The sequence below is a fragment of the Dendronephthya gigantea genome, unplaced genomic scaffold (genome assembly GCF_004324835.1).
Source record: "Dendronephthya gigantea isolate DGI-Jeju-01 unplaced genomic scaffold, DenGig_1.0 000215F, whole genome shotgun sequence".
Lineage (NCBI taxonomy): Eukaryota > Metazoa > Cnidaria > Anthozoa > Malacalcyonacea > Nephtheidae > Dendronephthya > Dendronephthya gigantea.
This window is the reverse complement of record NW_021163225.1, coordinates 208,337-235,257: the sequence shown is the minus strand read 5'-3', so window position 1 is coordinate 235,257 and position 26,921 is coordinate 208,337. Positions and strand designations below refer to the sequence as shown.

General features: G+C 35.9%; 1 protein-coding gene across 1 annotated transcript; it reads right to left on the bottom strand.

The window, feature by feature from the left end:
- Positions 1 to 751: 751 nt before the first annotated feature.
- On the bottom strand, positions 752 to 21,230 carry LOC114539723 (focadhesin-like). The gene is made up of 32 exons (XM_028560332.1): positions 21,194 to 21,230; positions 20,691 to 20,825; positions 19,612 to 19,662; positions 19,263 to 19,346; positions 18,085 to 18,253; positions 17,616 to 17,798; positions 16,591 to 16,709; positions 16,374 to 16,466; positions 15,364 to 15,452; positions 15,153 to 15,194; positions 14,110 to 14,341; positions 13,218 to 13,357; positions 12,842 to 12,925; positions 12,468 to 12,486; positions 11,784 to 11,854; positions 11,296 to 11,452; positions 10,518 to 10,637; positions 10,304 to 10,426; positions 9,303 to 9,368; positions 9,046 to 9,099; positions 8,856 to 8,958; positions 8,506 to 8,586; positions 8,308 to 8,430; positions 7,874 to 7,986; positions 7,067 to 7,180; positions 6,043 to 6,174; positions 5,302 to 5,379; positions 5,081 to 5,186; positions 4,529 to 4,665; positions 2,607 to 2,804; positions 1,806 to 1,869; positions 752 to 1,466 (listed from the first exon to the last, which is right to left on the bottom strand). Exons 2-32 carry the CDS (start codon positions 20,760 to 20,762, stop codon positions 1,390 to 1,392), a joined length of 3,294 nt encoding a protein of 1,097 aa, XP_028416133.1. The 5' UTR covers positions 20,763 to 20,825; positions 21,194 to 21,230; the 3' UTR covers positions 752 to 1,389.
- Positions 21,231 to 26,921: the final 5,691 nt, after the last annotated feature.

Sequence of the window (26,921 nt, the reverse complement as noted above, 5' to 3'; positions counted from 1 at the left end):
CTTTAATCGTCACCAGCATCAAATGGAGCACGCGAATAGCCATAGAGGTCACGTGCAGAAAAATACTATTAATATGCACGGTGCGCAAGGACCACACATAATAGATCACCATGGCCACCATTCCTCTTTGCACGAACGCGCCCATCATAAACAACACACACGAGAACACACTGGAGATCGACATGCTAGCGAAAATCAAAGACATGATTACCATGGCAACCATGCTGCAAAATTTACACCCAGCAACTCCCCACGAAGATACTCCCGGCAATCATTTACCCACAACGAGCCACAAATATCCCAACACGATCCGATGCATCATAATGGGTCTGGACATCGGAATTACGGAAGACGCCATTCGACGATCGGAAGCTTTGGATATAGTGCCCAGCAATCTGATACACGAACGCGCGATCATGAATTACACTGGGACCGACACCAAGTGTGCCAGTTAAAGGGAATGATAACAGATCCGCACTACAAGGAGCAGCTGGAAGTTGAAAGTGGTGGAACATATCCCTGGTCAGGGCTCTACGCTCCAAACAATGTCAGCATTGAGGATATCAACAATATGAAAAACTGCCGGTACTTACGATTTTCAAAGTTGAATTTGATGAATATGAAGGAAAATCCAGAGGAAGAAGTGGAAGTGTTTGAAAAAAATCAACTGCCTGAATAGATCGTTTGCTGTATCTCAAGGATGTGTTATTGTATTATAAATTTTGCATCGAATATTGTATTTTATTCAAATCTTACGTAATGTAGCATGTATATTTTTACCATGATTTTGCCTGTTTCCTGAAATGAAAGCGTCACAAAAAATAACATATCTTGTTCAATGGTATGAAGTTCAAATTCAATCGATTTTTCAACACAAGAATTGATAGACTTTAAGCAACGAATGGTGTAATATTTTGCCAGAGTTTCTAACTAGACAATGACGACAACCTTAGTCAAGTTCTCTTATCTTCTCGTTCCACCTTTAAGCAGTTTAAGATGCTCAAATCTACGACGTGGACGAACATGAAAACAGCTGCTAGTGTCAGGAGCCCATTTTTGAATGTTTATCGTACGGCTTTGACCAAGTACGCATGTTGTCAAACTGTGGGAAAAAGGGAAGTATTACTTCACGTACGCGTCGTAGTCTCTATATTAGACGGATTTAGATTTACGACATGCACTACAAAGACAACGTGAAAATGGCGAATAGCTGACGTGTTGCGCCTATATATTATGGACATGCCACGTAATTTATTCACCATTTTCATGTCGTTTTTTTCGCGTCCCAAATCTTAATTTCTTTATTATGTCTTAGACGTGAACATGACTGTAAAAATATTACGATAGCTGCATTCGTTCCAACGTTCCTTGGTGTGTGTAATGATGTTGTTACATGCAACAAACCACTTGACTCCAAACTGAGTGTTTCTCATAAACATCAAAATTCCGCATTTCGAGCAAGAAATCTAGAGATAAAATAAATATTGTGGAGGATGGTGAGTGGACATGTTGATATGGCGTTAGGGGCAAAGCCTGTGTCTATAGGAGATTGAAGTGGAGGTGCTAAGCAAAATTTCTGAAATGATGATTGAAAAATGTAAACATTCTCCCGACCAGAGGAGAGTCTATTGAAAAATTGGGATACGGCTATAGATTAGAAAAGTCTTAGTAGGGTGGAAATGGCTTCTTTGGGGAGGGGAAGTGAGCAATAAAAGGCTGACTATTGTCTGCGAGATTAGTAATCTTATTACGCGATAATTGCCTAGGCGGGGACGAGTTGAGAATAATCGTTAAATGAGACATACCTAGCAAAAGAGAGGACTCTTTTATATCAAGATCCTTGCACGTCGCCAGTAGTTTTTGGATTGTCTGAAAACAAAACGGTCATTGGGCGGTCATATCAAGGCAGCTTTAGATATCAACCACAAAATATATTAGAAAAATTTACGGGTTTATTAAAAATGCATTTTTCCGACAACGGAGGCGTAAATTATAAGTAGAATGAGGATCTCCGAACAAAAAATTCCTGTAAAAAACTGCGACATTGTAATCTCACGATGAATCAGAGACAGTTTTTCATTCGCGCAAGAATGGATATGAATACCTTTGGATCGCGCATCCGGTTAAGCTACGAATATAAATACCAAGACGGTGGTATATACAAGGTGTCTCAAAAAACCCCGAAAACTATTGAAATCACTCATTGTTAAAATTTGAATGCCGTGTTCACGAAATTGCGAATGTAATTAAATTTAAATTAGCATAGTTATTGCTTCGAAAGAAAATGGTACAGTTGACCGCGGAACAACGAGTGTTTATTCTGATAAATTAAACGCGAAGCCAAAGTACAACGGAAGTGCATGCGAAAAGTTTTTCGAAAAAAATCGACAAAGGAAATTTTACTGCATCATGCATAAAAATGCTTGTGGCAAACATTTATTATACACCTGTATCCCAACAGAGTGCTTAGTCATTCAAACTATAACAATTACATTGTTATGGGTGATGTTATGAGACACCCAGTATATTCCCATGAATATATGTTCACTCTCGATGGGCCGGATATTATAATAATCCAGGTTGTTGTTGGGCACCTCTAAGCTTACCTCTTCAAGACGTCCTTTCCATTGCGGCTGTGCAAGCAGGAATGCAAAACTATACGGAAACAGATTTTTGATCAAAGCAAACCATGCTTGATGATTCTGGAACAGGTTGTCCTGTTGAAGTGCAAAAATTATCTGAAAAATGCCATTGTCGTATCCAGATATTGCCAGTGTGAACGTAGTTAGAAGAAGTAAAACTGTCTGCAAATTGAACAAAGTAAATGGTGTGTATGTTAGTTATTTCTTAATGCATAAAAATCTTTGGCAAAATTATTATCGATAATTTCAACTCTTTTTCTTGCAACTCTGATAACTGATCATTTGTGTTTTAGGCACATCTGAGTATAGTATGGTAACTTCTGACATTTCTATCCCCATGCTTCTCTTCTCCCATGCGTCCGACACTTGTGGCGTGTAATGATAAAGGGTTAGAGACTTTATGTTCGTGTTTTGTTGACAAATACAGCATTTGCATGTCATTTAAAGAAAAGAGAAGAACATTAAAATGATTGGTATTTCAATAGCGCTGAAAGAACTACAATAGCGCTGATTTAACATCAATTGTATTAGTGCGAAAGTTCAACAACAACGCCTTATTATATTTTCCGTAAAGTGAAAATCAATAGAACGAAACGAAGAACGATTGCGTTAACTTATTGATCATTAACATTTTCGAAACAACAATAGCAATAAATGAAACGACATTTAGCATAGAGAAATATTCATTAATGTAAAGGTGTACAAAGTAAATATTAGAATTCGCATTCTAGCATTCTATCATAATTCATTTGTCTGCTCACACAACAGCAATATAATGATTTATCCCTGGATGTGTTCTCTTGCAAGTAGGTCTGCATGCATAAGTCTGCCCCATGCTGTACATTTCGCAATGGTTAGGCAGTGCACATTCCGTTCAACAGCTGCTATCAAAATTTGTTTTTGAAATTCAACGTTTTGAAGTGAACAACGTCTTCTCATCTGTGCCTTTATAGCTATCTTTTGTTTGTAAATTATGTATACATATTAGAACGCAGATGAAAGAACTTTGTGTAAATGAGTATTTCTTTACGCTAAATGTCGTTTGATTTATTGCTATTGTTGTTTCGAAAATGTTAATGATGAATAAGTTAACGCAATTGTTCTGCGTTTCGTTCTATTGATATTCACTTTACGGAATATATAATAAGGTGTTGTTGTTGAACTTTCGCACTACTACAATTGATGTTCAATCAACGCTATTGTAGTTCTTTCAGCGGTATTGAAATACCAATCATCTTAATGTTCTTCTCATTTCTTTAAATGACATGCAAATGCTGTAAATGCACGCGCTGACCATACAATGAACGAGAAATTTCAATATTGCACGAGGCCGTAGGCCAAGTGCGATATTGAAATTTCGAGTTCATGGTATGTTCAGCAAGTGCGTTTATTTGTAAACAAAACACGAACATAAAGTCTCTAACACTTTTAATATACAATCTCAGTTAATTGATTGCTGCATTGAAGATCAAAGCTTCGTTGCAGGCTGTCAGGCCATGATTTTCATGGGTTATTGCGAAAAAAAAATTTCATGGGTAATTGGGAATAAATTATGATTCCCATGATCTGTCGCCAGGCAACAAAAAACCACGTGATTGATTTTGACCAATCGCGTGAGTAGATGTAGGCCAATGCACAAACATTGTATATTAATTTAAATTTAATGTTCTTCAAAGAGTGCCGATTTTCACGATTATTGAATCGAATATATAATGAGTTAATGTAACGACATTTTCATGTGAATTAAGATACCACCCTAACACAATGAAATGTGATCCATGTTATATTACGTGATTTTTTCGCTAAAACATTTACCCCGACTTCACATTCCATTGGGATATTATGGGCTTATCAAAGTATACGCAACAGGAGTACCCCATCGCTACCTTAGTTTCACTTTTTGTAGACGAAAGTTCTGCCAAGAATTGCAAGATCCATTCCGTTGAAAGCCTGCTGTCACTCTTTAATTCCACACAAGATATTGTCGAAACAAGAGACATCATTGCATCGTATTTTACATCCACTAAAAAAGTGACAAAGTTTAAACGAATAGGAAACATAAACATTTGCCGGGAAAAACTTGTTCATGAAGAGATATCGATTCAATTTATATCTTAATTTTTTAAGACCATGCATCTCGGGACAAAAGACACATGTCGACGTTATCTGTCAGCTACTATGTTGAATATCAATAATTAGTGTATTCACAAAGGTGATAATTGAAAATTCTGACCACTGATTGGTCGAAGGATCTTGGATTATCACGCCGATAATCACCTATAAGTGGGTTTTTCAAAATGGCGACAGTTGTTTCTGTCGAAGTCACAGATAAAGAAATCAAAAATCACCTTCTTAAAACAGTTCCTCACCTCAGGGTCGGTGAATATAAACTCATTCCCTATAAATCAATTAACATATTAATAAAATATACTTCTTACTTGAAAAGAGAGTAAAATCAATACAAGGCTTAAATAATTTCTTCAACATTGATGGATTTTGCAGAATTATTCTTCTTCTAAACACAATGCTCTTCGCAAAACTCTCCTAAACATAAAACATCGTCGCGAAATCAGTTATCTGCTTATAACCTTGGCATATGTTAGTTAAAGAGAAAGAAAGATGTACGTCATAGATAAAAAATATAGTAAACAGTTTTAACCTCTGTTGGTGCCGTCAAACTCTCGATTTCATGAGATTCTAAACATTGAACACAAGCTACTAGTTTCGGTACAAGCATCTAAAATGAATCAGTAATTATATTTAAACAGTTTGCCAATTAACCTTTTACCAAAGACTTTTACCAAACAATGTCTACCTAACCGAGAAATTAAGCTTTTTCCATACTCGACTTCCATTCAGGCTTCGAACCGCGTAACTGAACTTAATCATAGAGTAGAGATAAATCATCCCTCTTGACGAACTCGGGCAAGCAAAAAATGAAAAGAGAGTTCGTCTGTGCATGTGTAAATACGGGCAGACAGATCATCCGTCATACTGTAGTTCGTGTATTTACAAGAATTTGAATGGGGTAATTCGTCTATAGACGCATCATTCGTCTATCAGTATAAATATAGGGAGGGGATAAACTATTTTTTGAATTTGGATTTCCCTGCCATGAATAACTCATTTTGAATTTGGATTTCCCTGCCATGCATTTTCGTTTCCAGCGCTATTTCGTTTAATCTGACATATTCGTCTACATATATAGTTTGTCTTGCGTTATGATCTGTGATAGGAATTATTCGTCTAGATTTGAAGTTTAACATCAACAACGAATTAAATGCGAAATAGATAGTTAAAAGAGTTTACTCTTTTCAAGAGTTTTGTAAACATACATTGTATTTCGCGGAAATTGGACCTGCGAGGACACAGGGAATCAGAATTAGATTTACATTTGTACCTTCAAATCTACCGTAAAATAATTGTATATCTTCTCTATGGTCTCCTTGATACAAAGGGATTTTGGAGGCTCGGGCATTTGCATTACAGAACAGAGACCATCCAGGATTGCTTCAGCTATTCTTGTGTCGACCTTGAACGAATTTGCATCGTATTAGAACGCTTCCCTTCACTATACATTTATTTTACACAAGACTCAACCGAGTACAATTATAAATTAAAACAATATTTAATCATGTAGATCCAGAATGATCAATTTGATTGGCTTACAGCCTAACGTAAACAAACGCGCGGTTTCGCCCTTGTTGCATGATCTCAAAAGAACTCTCATTGGATTTCGCGAATACGGCTGTTACGAAGATGGTTGTGGACAATACTATAGTCTTGTCGAGAAACAAACAAGTTGTAGCCTGAAAACGGACTGTTCGAAACGTTACTGAAATAAAAAATAAAAACCTCTTCTGGAATACTGTTTTGAAACTAAATTATGAAATTAAAACAAACTGTCACAATGTGTTTAAGCATGTTCGTGCAACACATGATTTCTCGGAACCGGCTGCGAGGTGTGGATGTAAAAAACTGTGCCCGAGGCCAAACATAACAAAATGCAACAAATTTAAGTACCAAATAAACTATAAAAATTATAAATTCTGTAGCCTAGATCATGCAGTTGTACACTAGGTTACCATAGCGACTAAATAACGGCAAATTTATTTAAAACGTATTGACTGGCGAAAAAGGCGTAAAAATCGAATTATGAAGTTTCTAGATATTTTTTTATTTCCGACATTCCTTTGCCCTGTCGAGAAAAGTTTTTTTATCGTTTTGTTCACATTCACAGCTAAGCACTATGAAACGCTCCTCAGGCAATCTGTTTTATTTACACAGTCAAAGAAATATTATGATCTAATGGAGAGTGGACAATAAGCAAACAGTGCAATAACATTTTTTTATTTCATCACTTCGAACAAATTAAGAAGATGCACGAAGACAGAAAAATATGCAGAAATGATGATACAGTATACCTCGTCGTTAGAAAAATATTTCGCCGCAATATCCAAAATATTTGTTAATTTCTTCGCAGAAAGAATATTCAAAAGTTGAGGCAAACACGAAAATAGTCGAACTTGACAATCAGTCTAAAAGAGAACACAGAGCAAACAATGAGTCAGAATCACACAAGCTAAAATTTTGAAACAGGTGCAACAATCATGATCCATTAGGTAAACGGATATCTTAATTTATCTCCACGGAAATTTAGTATTTCAAGTATAATGAACATCGTTGAAGACTACTATTTACTGTATCCTGGCACGTGCCGATATCATTTATTCCTTTATGAATAGCAAGACAATTCGTGATTGTTAAAGAACTTCAATCAGTAACATATAAATTCCCTTAAATATTAGGTACCGTAATTTGCTTTATAACTCCAATTTTGTTGTACTTTTATGGCATCAATTATATTCCTGCGCGCTTTACGTGTGGTATTGTATTTGTATTTGTATATTGTATTATCGAACAGAGCTAGGAGTCAGTTTTGATCTAACTTTCTTCAACGAGCTAAATTCTACGTATGTAAGGTGTGCCACACTATAAAAAATAAGCTATGTAGTAGGAAAATCTAAATGCATTAGACTATGATAATCATGTTACGGCGTTGCAGCTTCTTTATATACTGTAAATGACCATGGCCTTTACCATGGAAACGTTTATATACATGTGTATTTTGTAAAGTGATGTGATCACGGATTCAATTCGATGATATCAGAAGAACATATTATAATTTAAACACAAATATAGATTGTGTGACTATATACAATGGAACTTACAGAAAAAGATAAGTAAACCGATTGCGTCAACCAACTTGGAAGAAAACGTGCTGTGGCTGGCGATGGTGTTGAACATAATGCAAGTTCCAAAAAATGGAGAGTTGTACTCTTTCCTTCAAAGAATGAACAAAAATTTATCCAGTTAGGAATTTTAGGGGAGCAAAGAATGATCCTGTAAACATGCAGAATGGACTCAGTCCGTCCCATTTGCAATAATTATATTAACAATTGACACTAAAGCTTTTTTTAGATTAGCGACTTTTGCTCTTATACGAATAAATGCACCAAAACGACCATGCATGACTGCAAATGTATATTATAGGTTGAAAAGGAGGCAGTATGAAGTACCGCTCTCCCTCCTTTCCGATTTATAATCGATACAACTGGCACTGCTTAACAACCAAGTGCCAAGTTTACTATACAGTCATACCAACCTGTATAAATTTTTATCAAAGGAGTTATGATTCCGTTCCAGTCTACAGGAGGCAAGGTTTCTTTTGGACCGTAAGTGAGCACTTGAAGTATTATATTGAGTACTTCTTCCGACTCTTTGGTTACTAAAACATAGTGAACGCAAAAAATGAAAAAAAATGTATTCTGTGGAAAATAAAGAGAAATACGTTCGCGCCAACCTTCTTTCCCTAAACTGATCATGAGTTGAATTAACCAGTTTAACACAGAGTCCTCTCCAAGGTAGTCCAATGTATCCGGAACTTGAGAAAAGAGAATTAAATAGTACTGATTTTAAACTTGGTTTTTAAGTACAACTCAATTGCTAAAAAAAAGCGAATGACGTCAATATAAACTACGCTTGTACACAGAAAATGTGATTCTGCAAAATATATATATCTTTACATTGAAATAAAGCTATCTTCACTGCGAATGTCTTTTGATCATGCTATGAACAGGAATCATTTCCCATTTACAGAAATTCTAGCACGCCATTGCACAATAGTGAAACGGTACTTGCCGAATAACATACCATTTGGTTGATTGCATAACCGATTCTTGCTGGCATAGTATAATTTCCCGAGGTTCTTGAAAACAGTTCCGCTTAAATTGTAGTCACCCTGGATATTGAGCAGCTTTACAATAAAATGTGTAATAGTATTATTGAATAAGTTATATGTGCTTATCATTATAAATATATTCAAAATTTCTTATGTGTTTACCTGTTTTAGAATTTTAACTCCGTCTTCAGGCGTAATCCCCGCAGAATTGCTTGTCTATAAGAATAACATCATTTTGTAACTTGACAAAATTGGAACTTCGAATGTCAATGAGCTTAATCTTAATCTAAAAAGTTGTCTGTAATCGAAATGAAAAGTTTGTCGTCTGAAACGGCCGTAAGCGGCAAAAAAATACAAAAAATTCTGATGAAAAATAATCAGGAAAAATGTTCAGACTGTTTTTCGATAACTTGGCTTACCTGTGTCTGATTAAAGAGGAATGAAAGTCCAAAAATTGCTGCAATGCGAGAGTTCAACGAAAGCGACTACAAAAATAAAAATACAATGGACCTAGATGAATAAAGTGCATGACGTCATAACGTGACAACTTCATATTCACGAAGCTTCAGGATAATTTTAAAACACACACACACATCGCTCTAAACGCATGGAAGTAACTATGATTATTAAATCGTCAAACTTACTTTGACGTAATTGCGTGATTAAATACGACGTAATTAGATATAACAAACTACGGGTAGTCGATGTTTTTGAGAAATGTAAGTCTTTTTTTCTAACAAGGAAATTATAGGCCAGTCCACTCTCATACTGGTAAATTTACTTTGTGAATAGTTATAATTATTCATTGTTCAATAAATTTATTTCATAGAAAAGATAGCATTTTGTTTTTAACCAAAGACATTTTCAAAGCGAATGAAACATAATACAAATGATAATTCAGTCGTAGATTAGGGGTAAGTCGGAATAAATTACACGGGCTAGTTTCGAATTTAAAATATTTTAAAAAGAAAATTCACCAATATGAATGCAAGTTAGAGCTTGAATAATTTATTCTGACTTCCTTTGGATCTACCACTGCATGACATAACGGAATCAGCTAGAGTGGACTGTGTTAGAGTAGAAGGAGAGAAATAGAACTGCCCTGCATGTATGATGAAAAAGGTTTTACCCTTGTATACCATAGTATACCCTGCATACATCTCATACTTACAAATGTGTCACCCATATTATATTTCATTCACTTTGTCAAAATGGAAACGTTAGCTCATATATGGATGCGGGGTTTTTTTTGGGTTATTATATTTATATTACGATTAAGACTTCTGCCTGGTTCCTTGCACTTATATTGGGTAACGACCATTGCACAACTGGGTTTTGAACTAAGGGGCTTAAATACGAAAATAACATTATCGTTCGATTGGGAGGTCATTTCTCTAAATGTAATAAAAGATAGACTAACCTTGTCCGAGGCAATCGCCTTCCAGTGTGCCGTCCACTCACGAACGACTTCAGAATTATCGATGATACCACAGCCTTTTAAGTTGCAAAGCAGCATTCCAAATGCTGAGGCTAAATCAACGCTCTGTGAAAATATGAGGTCTGTTAACGATCTGCTGGATACTGTTGTGAAATTTCTCTAATATACGTATATAAATTTTATCAACAACCCCCACCTCTGGAAATGTTTCTGTGACTTCCTTAATCATATTAAATGTCTTCAGTACAGACTCAACCTCCAGGCAATCTGTAGCAAAACGGCTCACAGTACAACATGCTAAAGCAATTCCAAGTTCCTTGAAACAAATATGGTAATATAACTGCATAATAACAACTATTGGATTTTTTGCCCAGAGTAACTAATAAAAAGTTACAGAATAACTGATCTCTATATGTAGAGCTATGTAGAGCTTCGAACCAACTCAGACTGCAAGTGCGCTAAACATGTTAGGAACAAAACTATTTCTTAAGGCAAATAGCTTCCAATGAAAACTTTTATCTCACAAATCACAATAATATTGAAAAATATTCTTAAATCAGCAGCTGTCATACTTGGTGAGCTTAAAATTTTGTTTTAAGCTTCAACGTTTCAGGCAACACCTTTGAATTAGCTGGGGACATGATATTTTCGAATATTGTAATATTGTGCCATAGCACGCAAAATAACAGGAGCTGTACAAGAAGGAAAAATGTTCTAGCAATCGAAAAGTGAAAAAATACACAGGGCTATCTTAGCGCTTCATTAGTTTGAAATGCGTTTGGAGCATGAGGAGTGCCACGCGTTTGACCTGGCCTTATGCTCTGGACCATATATGTTTATGTACCTACATTATCTGTACTCCAAAGTTTAAATTCATAAACAACACTTCACCTGATATTGAAAACTTACGTTGTAAAAGGTATATCATATTCCTTATAACACGGGAAGTGACTCAAAATACAACACAGCTGTACCTGTAATGTCTTACAATCCTGATCACGTTCGACACGTTCGTTGTTAAAGCATTCCACCATCTTGGAGTACAACGATTTAGCGCGGTCATTTACCAAAACGTCAGTATCGTTACTTAGTGAAGACATTGCCAAACCAAGACCGTATATCGCTCCCTCTCTAGAAAGAAATGTTTAAATAGAATTCAGCAACGACCTAAAATAATAACACTCGGGTGTCGAGGTATATAGCCCACTTTTTTCCATGGAATTATGTAACCTATCGATTTCTAGTTTACGCCAATGAAATTATTAACAATCGGTAGTATATATAGCTGTATTAGGCCTAGGTTCAATATGGCATTATGGTCATACTAATCGTTTGAATAACTTTGCAAATATAACAGGGTCCATTATGGTGGTAGTTAATTAACACGCATTTTTCAAATGGTATATATATGCTGGGATAGCCGAACTTCATGTAGAACAAGGGAAAATAACAATAAACGCACGTGTTGTTTGATTCACTGGATAAGGCTTCTTTTCTTAAAGCATCAAAGGTTGTTGCAACTAGTATATCTCCCTAAAATATAAGACAGTGCCAGTTTTTAGAATACAGTTGCTTTGCTCGATAAACGCCTTCTTTAAAGGAGAGAATTACTACAATAGTGCATGGGGAGTGCACGGGCGGCATTACTTAGTTCTCTCCATTCCATATCAGGGAGCGCAAACGGGTTACTTAATTTTGACTAAAGCCAATAAATATCTATATGGAATGCTATATGTATAGTGAAATTAAAATTGCGGCAATACATGGTCACGGAATCTACAATAACATTATTTTCTACCTATACTTCAATCCTTTCTCGATGGAGTTTCAGCAAAACAAGCTTTTAGCTCATAAAATCATGATGCCACGTATCTCAAATCGAAATATCTGGACACTAAGATTTGGGCCCAATTTTTAAAAAATCGAGAAGCCGAAAGAATATTCGCATCGTTGTCATTTTATTGCCATGCATGCCGGGTTTATTTTGTATCGCGACGGTTTGGGGATTTCCGATGAAAAACAGCGGTTGAAAATAATAAACTTTGGCCTGTATGACTTAATTGAAGCAGCAATACGTGGCATGGATGAATGGATATCAGCGGGAAAGGTTATCGATACAGTACTTAACCGGGGCAATATACTATACCTCCTGTCCCAAAGAATCACTAAAGAAAAACGACGAAAAAAATAAATAAAATTATAGGCTAAATTTTGTAAACCTTGTTATAGGGCCTAGATACCCGAAGCATCACTTTAAGGAGTGGTCTTTTTCACCCTGCATTCTGGTTCCGGCAGCGTTACAAGGACGCTATGGTCAACCTGCCTAAAGCAGAGGGTTGTACGTAGAACGATAATTCGGGGGGGGGGGGATATGCAGAACTGATTATATATGAAGAAACACCTTTCCTCAATTATCGTTCTATTTACGCCACTACTAAAGCAGTTCAGATTGCCTGTCCCAAATAAAATGCATACAAACTCACAGATCCGAAACGGATAACCTGGTATAGTTTTTCTTACCTGATATTTGTGTCATATAATTTTTGTACAATACTTCCCAACGCTATGCAACAATGTGTTTGTACAACAGTTTGACTGTCTGCCCTGGTAAAAAAACAGCACGTATCTTTTAATGTTGTTATTTCGTGGCTCCATTTTCGGAGCATGTATAAAAATGGTGTAAAAGGGAGGGTGTTACAGCAACGTATACAAAAAAGTAATTTAGCTTGCATGTAGGTACACATAAGTTTTTAATACGGCAACTTTTACTTTGCAGTATTAAATATACTAAAGTGGTGTACCTACACGCTAAATTACTTACAGAATGTTTCCATGCAAACATACAAGAATATATAGTATACAAAATAGCTATTGAAAACATCAAAGTCTAATATACTTTGCCTGTTCTGACATTCTCGTCTGCAATACTTCAAGCACTTGTTTGAAACGCTCAAATTCAGCATCAATTAGGCATGGTGTGATTTGAGCCAATGCAATGGCAGCTGCAGCTTGAGCTAACAATGTTGTGGATGAAACCTGCATGTTTAAAATGGACGTTATTTCAGCTATAAAAAGCAACACCCGAGATCTGGAAGCCATGACTATATGTACTCAAATTATGTATACTTTATCATATTTTACATACTCTTTCGATTTATTAAAATGAAAATAGCTCGATACACTATATCAATAGCAAGAATAGGCAGGTGATAGCACAACTCGAACTAAGAAAAGCCTAATTAAATTCTTATGCAGCTATCTATTCTTCATTTGTTTATTATATTTGATATACTTCTAGAAAATTCACTCGTTTCCATGCACAATCAATGTAACTGTTTTAGTCATTCGTTAGTCTCTTACTAACTTAATTAGTAAAAGTGTGGTTCCGATAACACTAGCTGCAATATCCGATAGCTGTTAGATCCGATATGAAGTTGTTTGGGAGGCATTAGCCTCCTCCGCAGGAATCTCTTATGTGCTTATATGAGATATATTAGGCATGGGTTAGCAGTGTAGAAAGGCCTGCGGAGGAGGCTAGGTTGGCGGACGTGAATGAAGCCTAAAGTGAATCTTAGAAACAAAAAATATAATAAACAGATTTGAAACCTTTAAAATACGTTATTAAATAGTTTTACGAATTCTGTCATATATTTTAGATAATAGAAGCCTTATAATATATGGCTTTAAAATACTTCTAACTGAAAAAAAAACGTTTAAAAGAGGCGTAACCAAGTTTCCAGACAACATAACAATGTGCAATATTTTTATTTTTAATTTTTCACTCTTACCTGCTTTCCCCAAGACAGTGGAACCCCAACTGTTTTTAATTTTCTGTCAAGTGTAACTATCAATGTGTCAGCGACACACGCAATCCACTCCTCGGTGCTAATACAACCTTCACGCTTGTAGTTTGCCACCAGTTCCTGATTAGTCGTGACATCATCGCTTGTGCGAACGAAGACAGCATTTGCCAAAGCAGCCAATGCTAACAAGGAATTGCAATGCATAATTTGGCTACCTCTGTAATTATATGAAAACCAAAATACCTGTGGTTAGAATATAACAAGGTATACCGGAACTAGGGAAGCCAGTGGCGGGCCACTGTCTTGGTTCATTTTATTACGCGGGTCATGTCGCAGCTTTCGGAAGCTTTCGTTCAAATGGATAATGCTTTTCTATGCTTTCTAAAGAACGAAGCTATTCTATTGGTTGAAACAGAAATGTATTGTGAAGTCCAGCCAATGAAAATCATTCTTACGAGAAGCTGCAAAACTACCCTATTAGGCGGGAAGTGTGCGGCGGGAGATGCCCTTTCAATTCATTGTAAAAATTTTCCATATGATGTAATTTGTTGATTTGGTTCGTAAAACGATAGCATACAAATGCAAGGGTAGCTTAATTGTATGGCAAAAACCACTGATGTTTTACTTAATTATCGTATGTATCATGTGCCCTGGCGCCTAAATCTGCTTCCAGCCTCTGTCAAGTTGTTAACTTTTTGGCGCAACCATATAGGCGTGACTAAACGCCCCGCTCTTGGCTGTTAAGGCTCGAATAAATGTTGAGAGTGATGTTACTGAGTGGAAGCAGTTAGGCTTTAGGTGCGTGATTGCATGCATGATGATGGATGAATACAATTTTTGCCATGGAGTTTACTTTGGTATTAATCAAGGTATGTATTAATCAAGGATTTTAATCACCTATACATTTCATGCATAATTAGGACAGCATAAAATATAAGAAGATAGCGGCCAATGCATGAATAAAGACTAATTATAAAGTACCCGAAATTTGAAGGCAGACTTTTCAATTAATAATATTATTTCCTTACTTTGATGCAGCCTTGAGAAGATCTGTTAATGCATCTCTGGTCCTATAAGAATTGGGGCAAAAATCTGATTTTCATTCGGAACTATTGCCGTGCAATCATTTCACCAAAGAATCTTAACCCTTATTATATCAATTTCTCGCTAAAATAATTCTGTCCGGATATTTGATTATTTGATTGATTGCATATAAAGCATATAATATGATAAGCTTACCAGGACGACGCATTCTTCAAGCCTTCGTTATATGCCTTCTCGTCAATTTGTCCGCGTTCATTCTGTAGTTCTAACTCGGCTCTCCGTCCCTAATAAGAGTAAAGGTATAAGTTTACTTCAGGTAAACAATGAAATAAATACAGTAGTCCCTCAACATTACATATGCGTTAATCATCCATGCGTTTACATCTCGTGTAAAACACAACATGACATTGTTTTTTAACGCATGTGTATGTTTTGCTTCGGATAAAAATTTCGAAACATATATACAGGCAACAAAAATTGCATGAGTGAAAGATTCTCCAGTTTGCAGGGCAATATTTTCGTTGATTTAGTCACGCACTATATTTTGGTAAGAATTAATGCTTTACTCCAAATCCATCGCGGACTTCTAACAGGAACAACAAGAAAATATTGTATTGAGAGCCTTAACACACTGAAAAATTATTCTGGCGTCAAGTTAACTAGTTGCTTCCTTTTGGTACTTTTCACTTATATCGGCTTGTTTCATGTATCGCGCAGCGGTACAAATTGCGGTTCAATCGTCGGAACCTATTATAATTGTCAGTTTATTATTACTATAATCTTTTGGTATAGGCACTATTATTTCATATCAAAGTCCATTTAACAGTAATTATGCTGGGTATGTTAAATTTTGATTGATAGGCAGTGCGCAAGGCTAAAGAATTTCTAAATGTAGAATGTCCAGCATGTCCAGGATTGAGCAAAATAAGAATGCTCTGCGGTATAGAACATATACAAACTCGAAAACATCTTCGCAAGCTCAAAGACGTCTTGTCAAATGAAGACTTCGTACCCATTAAATTGATGTTCACAAAATGTAAGATATAAAACAAAATCTAACGTTGTCTATACATTAATACCACCATCATGTCGCATTTTTAAATTGTTAGCAGCAAGAACATCTCGTGCTATTAGGTGATGTGAAAGTGCGATTAAACTATAGGCAGCCTAACTTTTCTTTTTTATCACAGATGCTTTATTCATACCTGAACATAAGAATCAAAAACTCGATTCATAAACAAAATCCAAGCATGAGAAATTTCAATATTTGACCGCCAATCAGAAGACTTGACAGGAACCTTTAGGAATATAGAAAGTGCAGAAACTATGATTAAAGAATGATTGATAACAAAAGGCCGATGCGAGAAGAAAATAGCAGGGTAACAATGGTAGGCAATGAAAAAAAATCATACATATACGTACATCTTGAACCAACTGATTAATCAGTTGACGATATAATTTAATATTGTTTACAACTTGACTTCTTATTGGTTTACCGGATCTCTTCTCGGCATGAATTTCATAAGAATACAACAAAGATACTAGAAACAAAATGCATTGCATATGCAAAACAATCTACTTTGTGTATATTACGCAGAACGATATCGACGAAGCTAGTTCAGACATCCTGACATATAATATGGGATATGAAATCATGGGATACATAATTATATATAGGTAGCACTGTTTTAAATTTTTTCAACAACTATAATAGAGGGTTACAAATTATTATATTGTTCTCTTGAGTGTTGTTGGCTACACTCTGTCAAATCCCTCAAATCACTTTAGCAAGATTTCCAGTCTAGATAAAACCTGTTTTTCATATTTGCACAACCGCGATTGCATGCCATTACGAGATATTCTCACGGCCAAAATTTCCATACGATTTCACACGATGGCGTATAAGAAGTCGCATTTTTTATCGCCTATTTGTTGGCTTGGAATCTTCGCGGGCAATTAAAGTCCTCGTGGATAATGTAGAAAAATTAGCAAGTGACAACGATACCCTGATGCAGACAAGTTAAAAATTATTATTTTTACCCTGCTAATTATACGTTAACCGTAGGATTCAAACGGCAAAAGCAATCTATTCGTTTTGCTTCGACGTTTTTGTCGCATTCGTTCGCTTAAAACCAGGTAGCATCGTTCATTGTTTACAAATGAGGACCGCTTCAAATGGAATGTATTTGCTGTTCTCTCTCTCGGCTTATATGCTTTAGTTACGCTAAAACGAGGCTGTAAGGGCCAAAACATTGATCCTCGTTTTCGTTGTAAAATTTTCTCCGAAATTTTGATCAAAATAAAGAAAACATACAGATGTTAAAGAAGGATGTTTTGCATCCGTTCACATGACTCATAAGAATAAAACTTAAAATCCATTTTAAACAACGACGTCTAGTTGACTTAATTACACGAATGGTCCAAGATAATGATAAAAAATTCTATACCTGCAATTGAGGACTTTAGAGATGGTTGTTTGCATTTGTCGTATTGTTTTTTCAGTTGTTCGGGAATAGAGGACATTGATTTGTTTTCGCTAGCTTGAACTGCTTTCATCTTGCTATGTTCCACGCCTCGTGGAAGGTTTGAGATTTCCTGGGCTACAATGCTTTTCAAAAACTCTTCCAAACCTAAAGAGAAGTGCACAATATTGCAACTAATAATATAACTTTAATAAACTTCACAGGCGACAGATAAAACACTGCATGGCAGATTAGTTGCATAAACAACAGCAATTGCCTGTATAGCGCTGTTATGCAAGGCCTCGCTGCCAATGACGGTTTCATCAGAAAGCTAAGCATCACTAAGATATAAACTTTAAGGGATTTTTTTCACTACTTCGCAGAGCTTCAAACCTTAAAAAATACGTTAAGCTTAGTTGACATTATCTCGAATGCATTGACCTAAAAGTGTTACCTTGATAACAACCAGGGAAGATTACTTTTCTCTGCAAGAGCTCTACATAAAAATATGCAGGAATCGGTAGAGTTTCGATGTCCATTTCTTTCTCATTTTGTAAACACTCTTCCATCATTTTCTTAATCTTTGGTGTTAAGAGAAGACGCTGGGTAACTGTCTGACGAGTCTAACGAAAACATAGTGTAACATTTAGTAATGCATGTAAAGCATTTTAAATTTTGTCTCTCTCACGAAAATGGCGTTACATTTCACTCATGCAGCCAAAGATTCAATTTGATTCAAGTCCAGACATGGTTCTTTTTCAATTTTACTATGGGCAGTAAGAAGCAAGATAGGAGGTAGGCTGTCTTAATTTTAAGTAGAGACTGGGCGATCGAGGGCAAAAAAAACCTCATTTGTTTTTTTGTATCATTTGTTTTCCATCGTAATTATCGCTACTCTGGTTTTAGTAAATGAAAGTAATCACCACACAAAGATTAACTTTCACGACCCAACGTTTCGACACTCCGGTCTAGTGTCTTCATCTGGGGTGATCTGATGTTGAAACTCGGTTCCTTATATACTCTCAAAATGACGTCATCTATTAATTAAGAATTAAAAAACGAGTCGCGTGCCTTTATGGTGTAATAATGCACGATGGGGGAATGTTGGGAGAATACGAGAGAAGCTTGTAGAGTATTCTCCCAACATTTCCCCGAGTGCATTATTACACCATAAAGGCACGCGACGAGCTTTTTTAATTCTTTTATAATATAAGAAGAAATTATAGGGCAACAACAAAATTTATTTATTTGATCAATAATGAAATTCTCCTTACATGTTATTTAAGATGTTGCTTAGCAACAAAAACTTCAAAAGCCAGAAGCGTGCATTATGGCCTCAAAATGCACGCGCGGTAGCCAATCAAATTGCTCATACTTATATTATAATCAGATGTAAATATTCTTTTGGCAAATAGCTTCCGTCATCCCCATTAAGGGCACAAAGACTCGCATTAATATGCCAGGCTTCCAAACAACGCCTATGTCCATAACAAACCTCATTGTTTTTTTCAGTTAAAACAAATTCCTTCTTGTTTAAATAATTGTCCGAGTTCGACTGAATTAACCGTTGCATGGTGCGGTATACGGCGTGAAAATGATTCAATCACATATACAAGTCTCGCTAAAACTAACCTGCTTTGGAAGGTGTCTTATTAAAAAATCTTTAGTTTCAAATTTTGACAAAGCTTTGTACGCTGCATCTGATATATCTTCATTCTACAAAACGAAATTCTTTTAGAATGAGCAGATACCCTAGATTTAACAAACATATATAAACGGAGATATCAAAATACCAAAGGATGACTAAAAATATATATCTCTTTACAAAAAGTATTAACACTAGTTGTTAGCAATTATCCATGAGAAAAAAAACACTGTCAAATCATGTGCATTTCCGTACATAATTTTGATGCATATCTGTTCGAAAAATGCTATCTTGAATTTTAATAGGTGTTCTAGAGAGTGTAGAACGGTTATATACCTCATGCTCTGAATATCTCCAGAGAAACAACAATACGTTTTCTTTGAAATTCTAAACGAAATACAGGAATAAACATCAGGCATTTATTCCGAAACCACTATAGTTACAGAGTAATAATTCAACAAAATTACGCATGCACAAAACTGGAAAAACCTCTAAATTGACGCTCTTCATTCTGGAGGACTCCAGCGGCTAATTGGATTTCGTGCAGGAATATATATATATATATATATATATATATATATATATATATATATATATATATATATATATATTATATATATATATATAATATATACATGTTTAAAAATTTGTAATCCAGGCATATTTGTTTATCAATAAATGTTCTCCGGATTTAAAATTGTTTTTTATTGAGCTTTCGACTTGGTACTTCGAGTCTTCTTCAGAATATCTAAATTATTTACATGTGTATAGCTTTATATATTTAAGTTTCGCGCTGTTCTTTAAGACTCTGTATACGTTGAGAGCGTCTGATTGGTTGTTTTGAAGTTGATCTGATATGAGTGGTAGTTGAGGGATGCGTTGTCATGGTTGACTGCATTTCGTTGTCAACCATGACAACGCATCCCTCAACTACCACTCATATCAGATCAACTTCAAAACAACCAATCAGACGCTCTCAACGTATACAGAGTCTTAAAGAACAGCGCGAAACTTAAATATATAAAGCTATACACATGTAAATAATTTAGATATTCTGAAGAAGACTCGAAGTACCGAGTCGAAAGCTCAATAGCTCAATAAAAAACAATTTTAAATCCGGAGAACATTTCTTGATAAATATATATATATATATATATATATATATATATATATATATAATATATATATATTATATAATTATATATATATAATATATATAATATAATATAATATATATATATATATATTATATATATATTAATATATATATATATATTAAAATATTTCTAAATTTAATCCTATCAAGAAAATTTGCAAACCTCCAACAAAGTAGATTCGTGAATTCAATTAGAAAAGCTATTATGTAGTGCGTGGATTAACATCAGTGTAAGGGAATATCTCTATATAGCACTAACCTCATATTGCTTTGAATCAACAACCGATGACGGTACGAGAGAAAACAAATCACACAGGCCACGCAGGACCATTGGGTTAGAATGATGCTCCAATTTAGCCTTAAAAACCTCCCAAATCGTTGCCAAATTTATAACCTATACGAGGTAATTATATCCACTGAATTAATTAATACAGCGAGAGTATGAGGGGTGTGAAAAGAGATTTTTAATCACTACGATTGCCTCCAAGAAGAATATTGCACACTCTATATAAAAAGAGTTCTCTAATTTAGCTCTTCGAAAGCAAAAACAAGAATTATGATGATAAGTTTACTCTTCCGTGAAGCTACTTTTCACGTGATAAACAAATTGTCATAAGGAATAATTAGAAAAATAACAATAATATTAAAACGAAAAAGAGTGCTTTCTCGTGTATGAGCATATGCATAGAAATTTTGTTCATGTTAAATTTGGCTTTTGTAATTAATAAATAGTTTTAACGCATGGTCGCACTTGACCCTTACCTCTGCTGCAACCAAAGTTTCCAGGGAATCCAAAGCAAGACAATAATATTCACTTTCGAATCCTTATCAGCATTTTCATTAATAATCGCATCAATCATGCCAACGAGATCTTCCGCGTGTTGAGAAGGTCTAAAAATACAATGATACAGATTTCCAGGCTGACTTACCAACATAATGCTAAAACGTTTTCCAGGCCAGCCCAAAAAAAAACTATACAAAACGACGAATTTGGAGCTATATCGGCACCTGTTACCCCCATCGACCACTGCGCTCGTACACAAAAGCTGTTGCTTAGCTCGTCCACTGTACCTACACTGGCATAACCCCAAATTTTTAAACCTTTGTACACCGGTTACAAATGTTCCGGTTATGGAACATGGAGAAATTTCGTATTAGATCAATCAGCAATTTATTTACACTTTCTGTAACCCAAATAGAATTGACTATATTTCCGGTCAAAAAGCACATTATTTACCTGGTTATATGCGTATCAAATATTCAGGCATTCTAATGGGCTTTACCTCAAATTCCTCATTTTTCATTTATGGGGGAACGACAGATGCGTTGACACTGGAAGTTTTTAAACCACTTTGCCTGATTCTGAAATAACAGTTACCATGTCTGGATCTAACCCGCCCATAGTAGATTATTCCCCAGGGATTATTCTAGGCTGGATTTCTAGGATTCTAGGCCAATTTCTTTTAAATTCGCTCTGCAGTAATCTCGCGAGTCTGGAGGTAAAGTCCCGCGAATTTGGCTTCACAAAAAACAATAGGAGGTATCGTTCCAGTGATTTATTAGATTTCAAAGATATATACTGCATACGTTATAGGTTAAACTTTGTTGTCATGCAGAGCATTTTAACAACCAAAAGTGGCAGAACACAGTGCTGTTCTGATAACCAACTTGCGAACCGTAATTTTTCACTAACAAGTAATTAATCCTGGCGACAATTTGAAGAAATTAAACCATAAACAAACCTTTCTCTACAGATATCCCTTATTGTCACAGCTTTAGCCAGTTGAAGTTCGGCCCAGGACTCCGGGTTTAAAGATAGTGTCTTTTCTTGAAGCATGGGGTGCAGATGCTTAAAAACTCGTGGTTGGGACATCCAAAGTTTAAACATTAATCTAAGAGTAATTGCTTTGAGTTCGGAATTGTTGTTAAGAACCAGCAATATACCCAAGACTTGTTTTACGCAAACCTATATATCGATAAAAAACGTCACGTTAATACGTACGAGTTTTCCCGCCTGAGAAAGGTGAGCTAACTTTCAAATTAAATTGCATTTAATCAGAGCCATGCACTATGCAAAAGTAAGGCTAAAACTTAACAGCTGCCGTCAAAAAACAAGGTCGATCTTCAGGCCTACGCGAGTTTAATTATATCCAAAGTGCAAGAGCCCTGAAGCCGATATGACAGCAGAATAACTGAGAGTTGTTTTAAGGAGTTCGAATTCACAGACGCAGTTCACTGACGTCATAATTCCTAAAGGTTGTACTCCAGGGCCCGGTTATACGTAAGCTGCATAACATTATTAGTAATTTTTTCAATCGCTTTAAAATTGCTCGTTGTTGGGTGAAATATGGCTTGAAACATTGGTCACTTTAAATAATGAACTTTTAGAAAAATCACTATTACGCTGGATAGCTTTATCGTAACTGGCCCTGGATGCTTCATTGTCTCACTAAAAGAATTGTAATGTGAGCGGTGTTGGCTTACGTGATTTTTGCGAACAGACATGCATGCAGTAGCCTGACCATGCAGCCTGGCGATTTGTCCCGCTACGCTAATATTTCGGTGTTCATTGACTGTGAAAACAATAAATTTCTAAAGACATGAATAGTTAAAATAACTCGAAATTTAATGGCGGGACAAAATCGCAAAACTGGCTACGCCACTGCCAACAGACTATTGACATATTGATATTTGTCAAGTTAGACTATATGTTCATTTCTCCTCAGTTGTTCGTAAATAAGATTGCTTTAATTAATAAAATCTGGTGGTTAATGTGTACATTATGGTATAGATTTATTCTATATATTTTAACAAACCTTATGGGTCGCAAGTTTAGGAATGGTCTGAAGCAAATGAAATTTCTCCTCTGGTGTTGAGCATCTTTCCATTTTAAAAAGCATCAATGGAAAAAAGTACGGTGCCTATGAACGGGGATTATAAAAAGTTGTTTACTCTAGATCGGGTTGGTAGGTTTTCTGAATAAAAATATATAACCAAATATTATTGACAGAACATTTGTTTTATTTGTTTAAAACAAAGGAATCAAAGAGCCGCAAATATAACAATGTATGGCTTATATTTATTCAGTATCACACCAGCCCTGCTCTACATAGTCATAGAGAAAGTCTCAAGTCGCCAGATTTGATAACATGCATAAGAGTTAGTTGTCCACAGAGTAAATTTGGTTGTGCTGATTGTTACCTCCGAAATTAACAATAATAACTACCTGTGTTGGGTCAGCTTTGCATACCGATACTATGGTAGTCAGAACATGAACAGTTATCGAACTGTTACAAGTCAACAAGAAACTTGAGAGAAGTAATGAGATGAAACTTAATTCTTTATTGATCTGGCTGGAAGAAGATAACGATGTCTCCACAGAACGCAGCCATTGCAGGAGTGCTGACTCATCATTGCTAAAGAATAAAAATGAAAGTAAAACGTCAACGTAACCTAAGATTTGCGATATAAACTCGATTAAATGCTTTTTAGCAGCCATTTTGAAACGTCTCTGTTGCTAATAGCAACGACTGCCAGGCACAAGTTCTGAATAGATTTAGGTATGTTGCCTGAAAGTTATGTAAAATTTTAGTCTTCTATATAGTCAAACGTTTAGATGCTGAATATCCCTGTTTAAAATGTGCATTAAAATTTTCGAGAAACTGTAGGGAGCCACCTTAATTGAGATACTAAAAAAAGCTAGTTTCCGATCAAACCAACTGTCCTGCATTGATAGAGCAAAAAATCAAGATTCTATTTGTCTGAGTCCGGGAAGCACAGAAAGACTCCTATTAACCAGGGCCAGGGATATACATACAATAAGCCATCTAGGGCGTTAGGGGGGGGGAGGTAAAGACTAGTTGCCAGGCATGAGTGGGGTGACCAACTGAATATTAGAATGTATGTTTGTTGGAAAAACTATAAAACTAAGACGGATTGTCAGGGCTTCGAAAAAATACACTAAACTTCCAAATATACCCGAGGATACTTCAACCTCGTACATAATCTTCCAAACTAGTTTGCTGCACCCCTCCTGTAACCCTCCGCGCACGCCCAAGTAAACTATTCGCTGGTTCTTACTAAAGAAAATTTTCCTTAGATGCAGCCCGAACAGAAAAATGTACTTCGTTTTTAAGTTCACCAGAACAAAATTGAGAATTTCCCTATTTAACTCAATTTATAAAGTAGGTCTAGAGAAATTCACTAAAGGAGCTGAAAAGAGCATTCCGAAATTTGTAAAATTATGATGTTGCACTGAGTAGTTAATTATTCTTATTATTAGTATATTATGATTATTACTCCGCCTGCGTATGCGCAGCGGAGTCTTAAAATGCCATGGTCTTTTTTCCTTTTAGTAGTCGTAGTTTTGAGCGACAGAAGTTGGCATTTCTACAGGTAACCCAAAACAACTTCATTTTTGACCGAGAAGCCCTGGGTTACACGGTCCACGGATGAATTATGTACATCAGTTGGCATGCAGGCAGAGTGAACGCCTTGAGCAGGCGTCTTGTTGGGCAATGCACTCCCATCGCCTTAAAGTTAACTGTATGTATAGAGGCGTTTGTTTAAATCATGCATACCGGCAATGATATGTACTCCATGTACTTTGTATATGTAAATCTGCCATTTACGATAATAAAAGGAAAGTGAAAGCAATCTATCTCACCGGCATAAAATATAAATGTTTTCACAAATACTGCACTTCTTCAATAACTCCCCCCGAGGAAAAGATTCTGTCTGAAATGAAAACACGTGACATATAAAGACTATATACCAGAAGTAATCAAAGATTAGCAAGTGCGTTCGGTGATCGGATTTCTTATCGGTAAAGTACTGCGAGATAGATTCCTGATGCAGGTGAAGCAAGCGCAAAAACACGAAAGCGAGACAAATGCCACACAAAAATCTCAAAACGACATAGCATCCAGCCGTGACGTCACGATTAGAAAGCGTTCTTCTTCGTCGAACGCAATTACGATCTTTCTTGAGACCTTGACTCCCGTGGAATGACAAAAATCACAAAATCATGGAATCTACGATACCTAAAATGCCTTGTTTTTTTTAAAAAGACGACGACAAAGTCAAAGAGAGGGAGTCGACGAAATTAGGCCAGGCCTTGCGTGAAACCTACTTCGCCCAGTCAGTGGCCGACCTAAGTCGTGGCTTTAGAGACTGACTAAGCATTGTCGGGGTGGAATGTGAAAAAAAATAAGCAATACAGATAATCACAGGATATTAGCCAATATATAATTCTGACCTTGTTTTCATTTGTCAAATTTGTAGATTGAAGGGCATCTTCAATATCTTTCAGAAGTTTAGAAGCAAGAGTGAAAACGGTGGTTTCTTTTTCTCGGTGTCTTGATGAGGAGAGAATTTGCAGCAAAGGAAGTATCAAAAAGGAAAGTTTCTGTGTGTCATCGCCACCTTTCGACAGGATGTAATGGGCCAAGTTTGAAGCTGAACGAGAACACAAGATATTATTTAAACAACATAGAATGCTGCTCTATATACGTCCCCCTAATCTACAGTATATATCACTTTGCATACTAGCATCGTTGGCGTAATTAACATATTTTGCCTAATCAAGACCAAGATCAGTGACTAGCTACATCAAGATGTGACTAGCGGATCAGAACACTGCCACTGGCAGCGAACAGAATTCTCAGCATAGTGTGATTTCTGTCGAATAGTGCAGTCTGAGCACTTTATAGCATTGAAGGGGCAGATCATTTCAAAAAAACAAGACTCCTAAAGGCCGTTTACCACTTCAACCGTATCGTAGCGAAACGTAGCGTATCTCATTCTTTTAAAGTCATTAGTCCTGGTCGGAATACTCAATCTACGATACGATTTAAATGGAAAGCAGCTTAAGACATGAACAGCTATTCAGGATATTCTATTTCTTCCCCTTATTTTCTTACCAGCATGGATAAGTTCTTCAACATAATATCCCGAACAGCTAAGTAAAAGATGAGATATCAAAAACATGGTGCCATTCCCAAGTGGAATCTAGAAGTTGCAAAATAAATTACAGTTACCAATTGGGCAGCTAGTTTACGGGTGCGGGTGGACTGGACGATTCCCTTCCTAGATGTGACATAGATTTTCTTCATGTTCATAACTCACACATTTTAGTACAGAATTATAAACAGTCCAAAAATCGGAAGGCTTAAATTCCTGGTTTTAACTGGAAAGACACCTTGGGGATTCGAATTTCTCAAGAGCATATTAAAAAGGCACTCGGGGATTTAATTTGACAACTAGGAAACATTACCCATGGTTTTCTTAGCGTTATCTTCCTTAACAAAATAAGTGATGACATCATTGACATCCCAAGAGACAACTGTTTGTGTACCATTTCAATGAGGAGTACAGTCATTGCCTTCATATGATTGTCTATGGAGATGTAAAAATATTACATTTCAGTTGAATTTCGGCTCTACACATGGGGGTATATGTATATCCAGGTAAATAATAGATCATTGGTTTG

Coding starts and splice junctions, on each gene's coding strand:
- LOC114539723 (XM_028560332.1), bottom strand. CDS start 20,762: ATGGTCCTGCGTGGCCTGTGTGATTTGTTTTCTCTCGTACCGTCATCG. Junction 14,342..15,152: donor CTTCTCAAGGCTGCATCAAA/GTAAGGAAATAA, acceptor ATATAATTACAG/AGGTAGCCAAATTATGCATT. Junction 11,453..11,783: donor TCCAGTGAATCAAACAACAC/GTGCGTTTATTG, acceptor ATTTCTTTCTAG/AGAGGGAGCGATATACGGTC.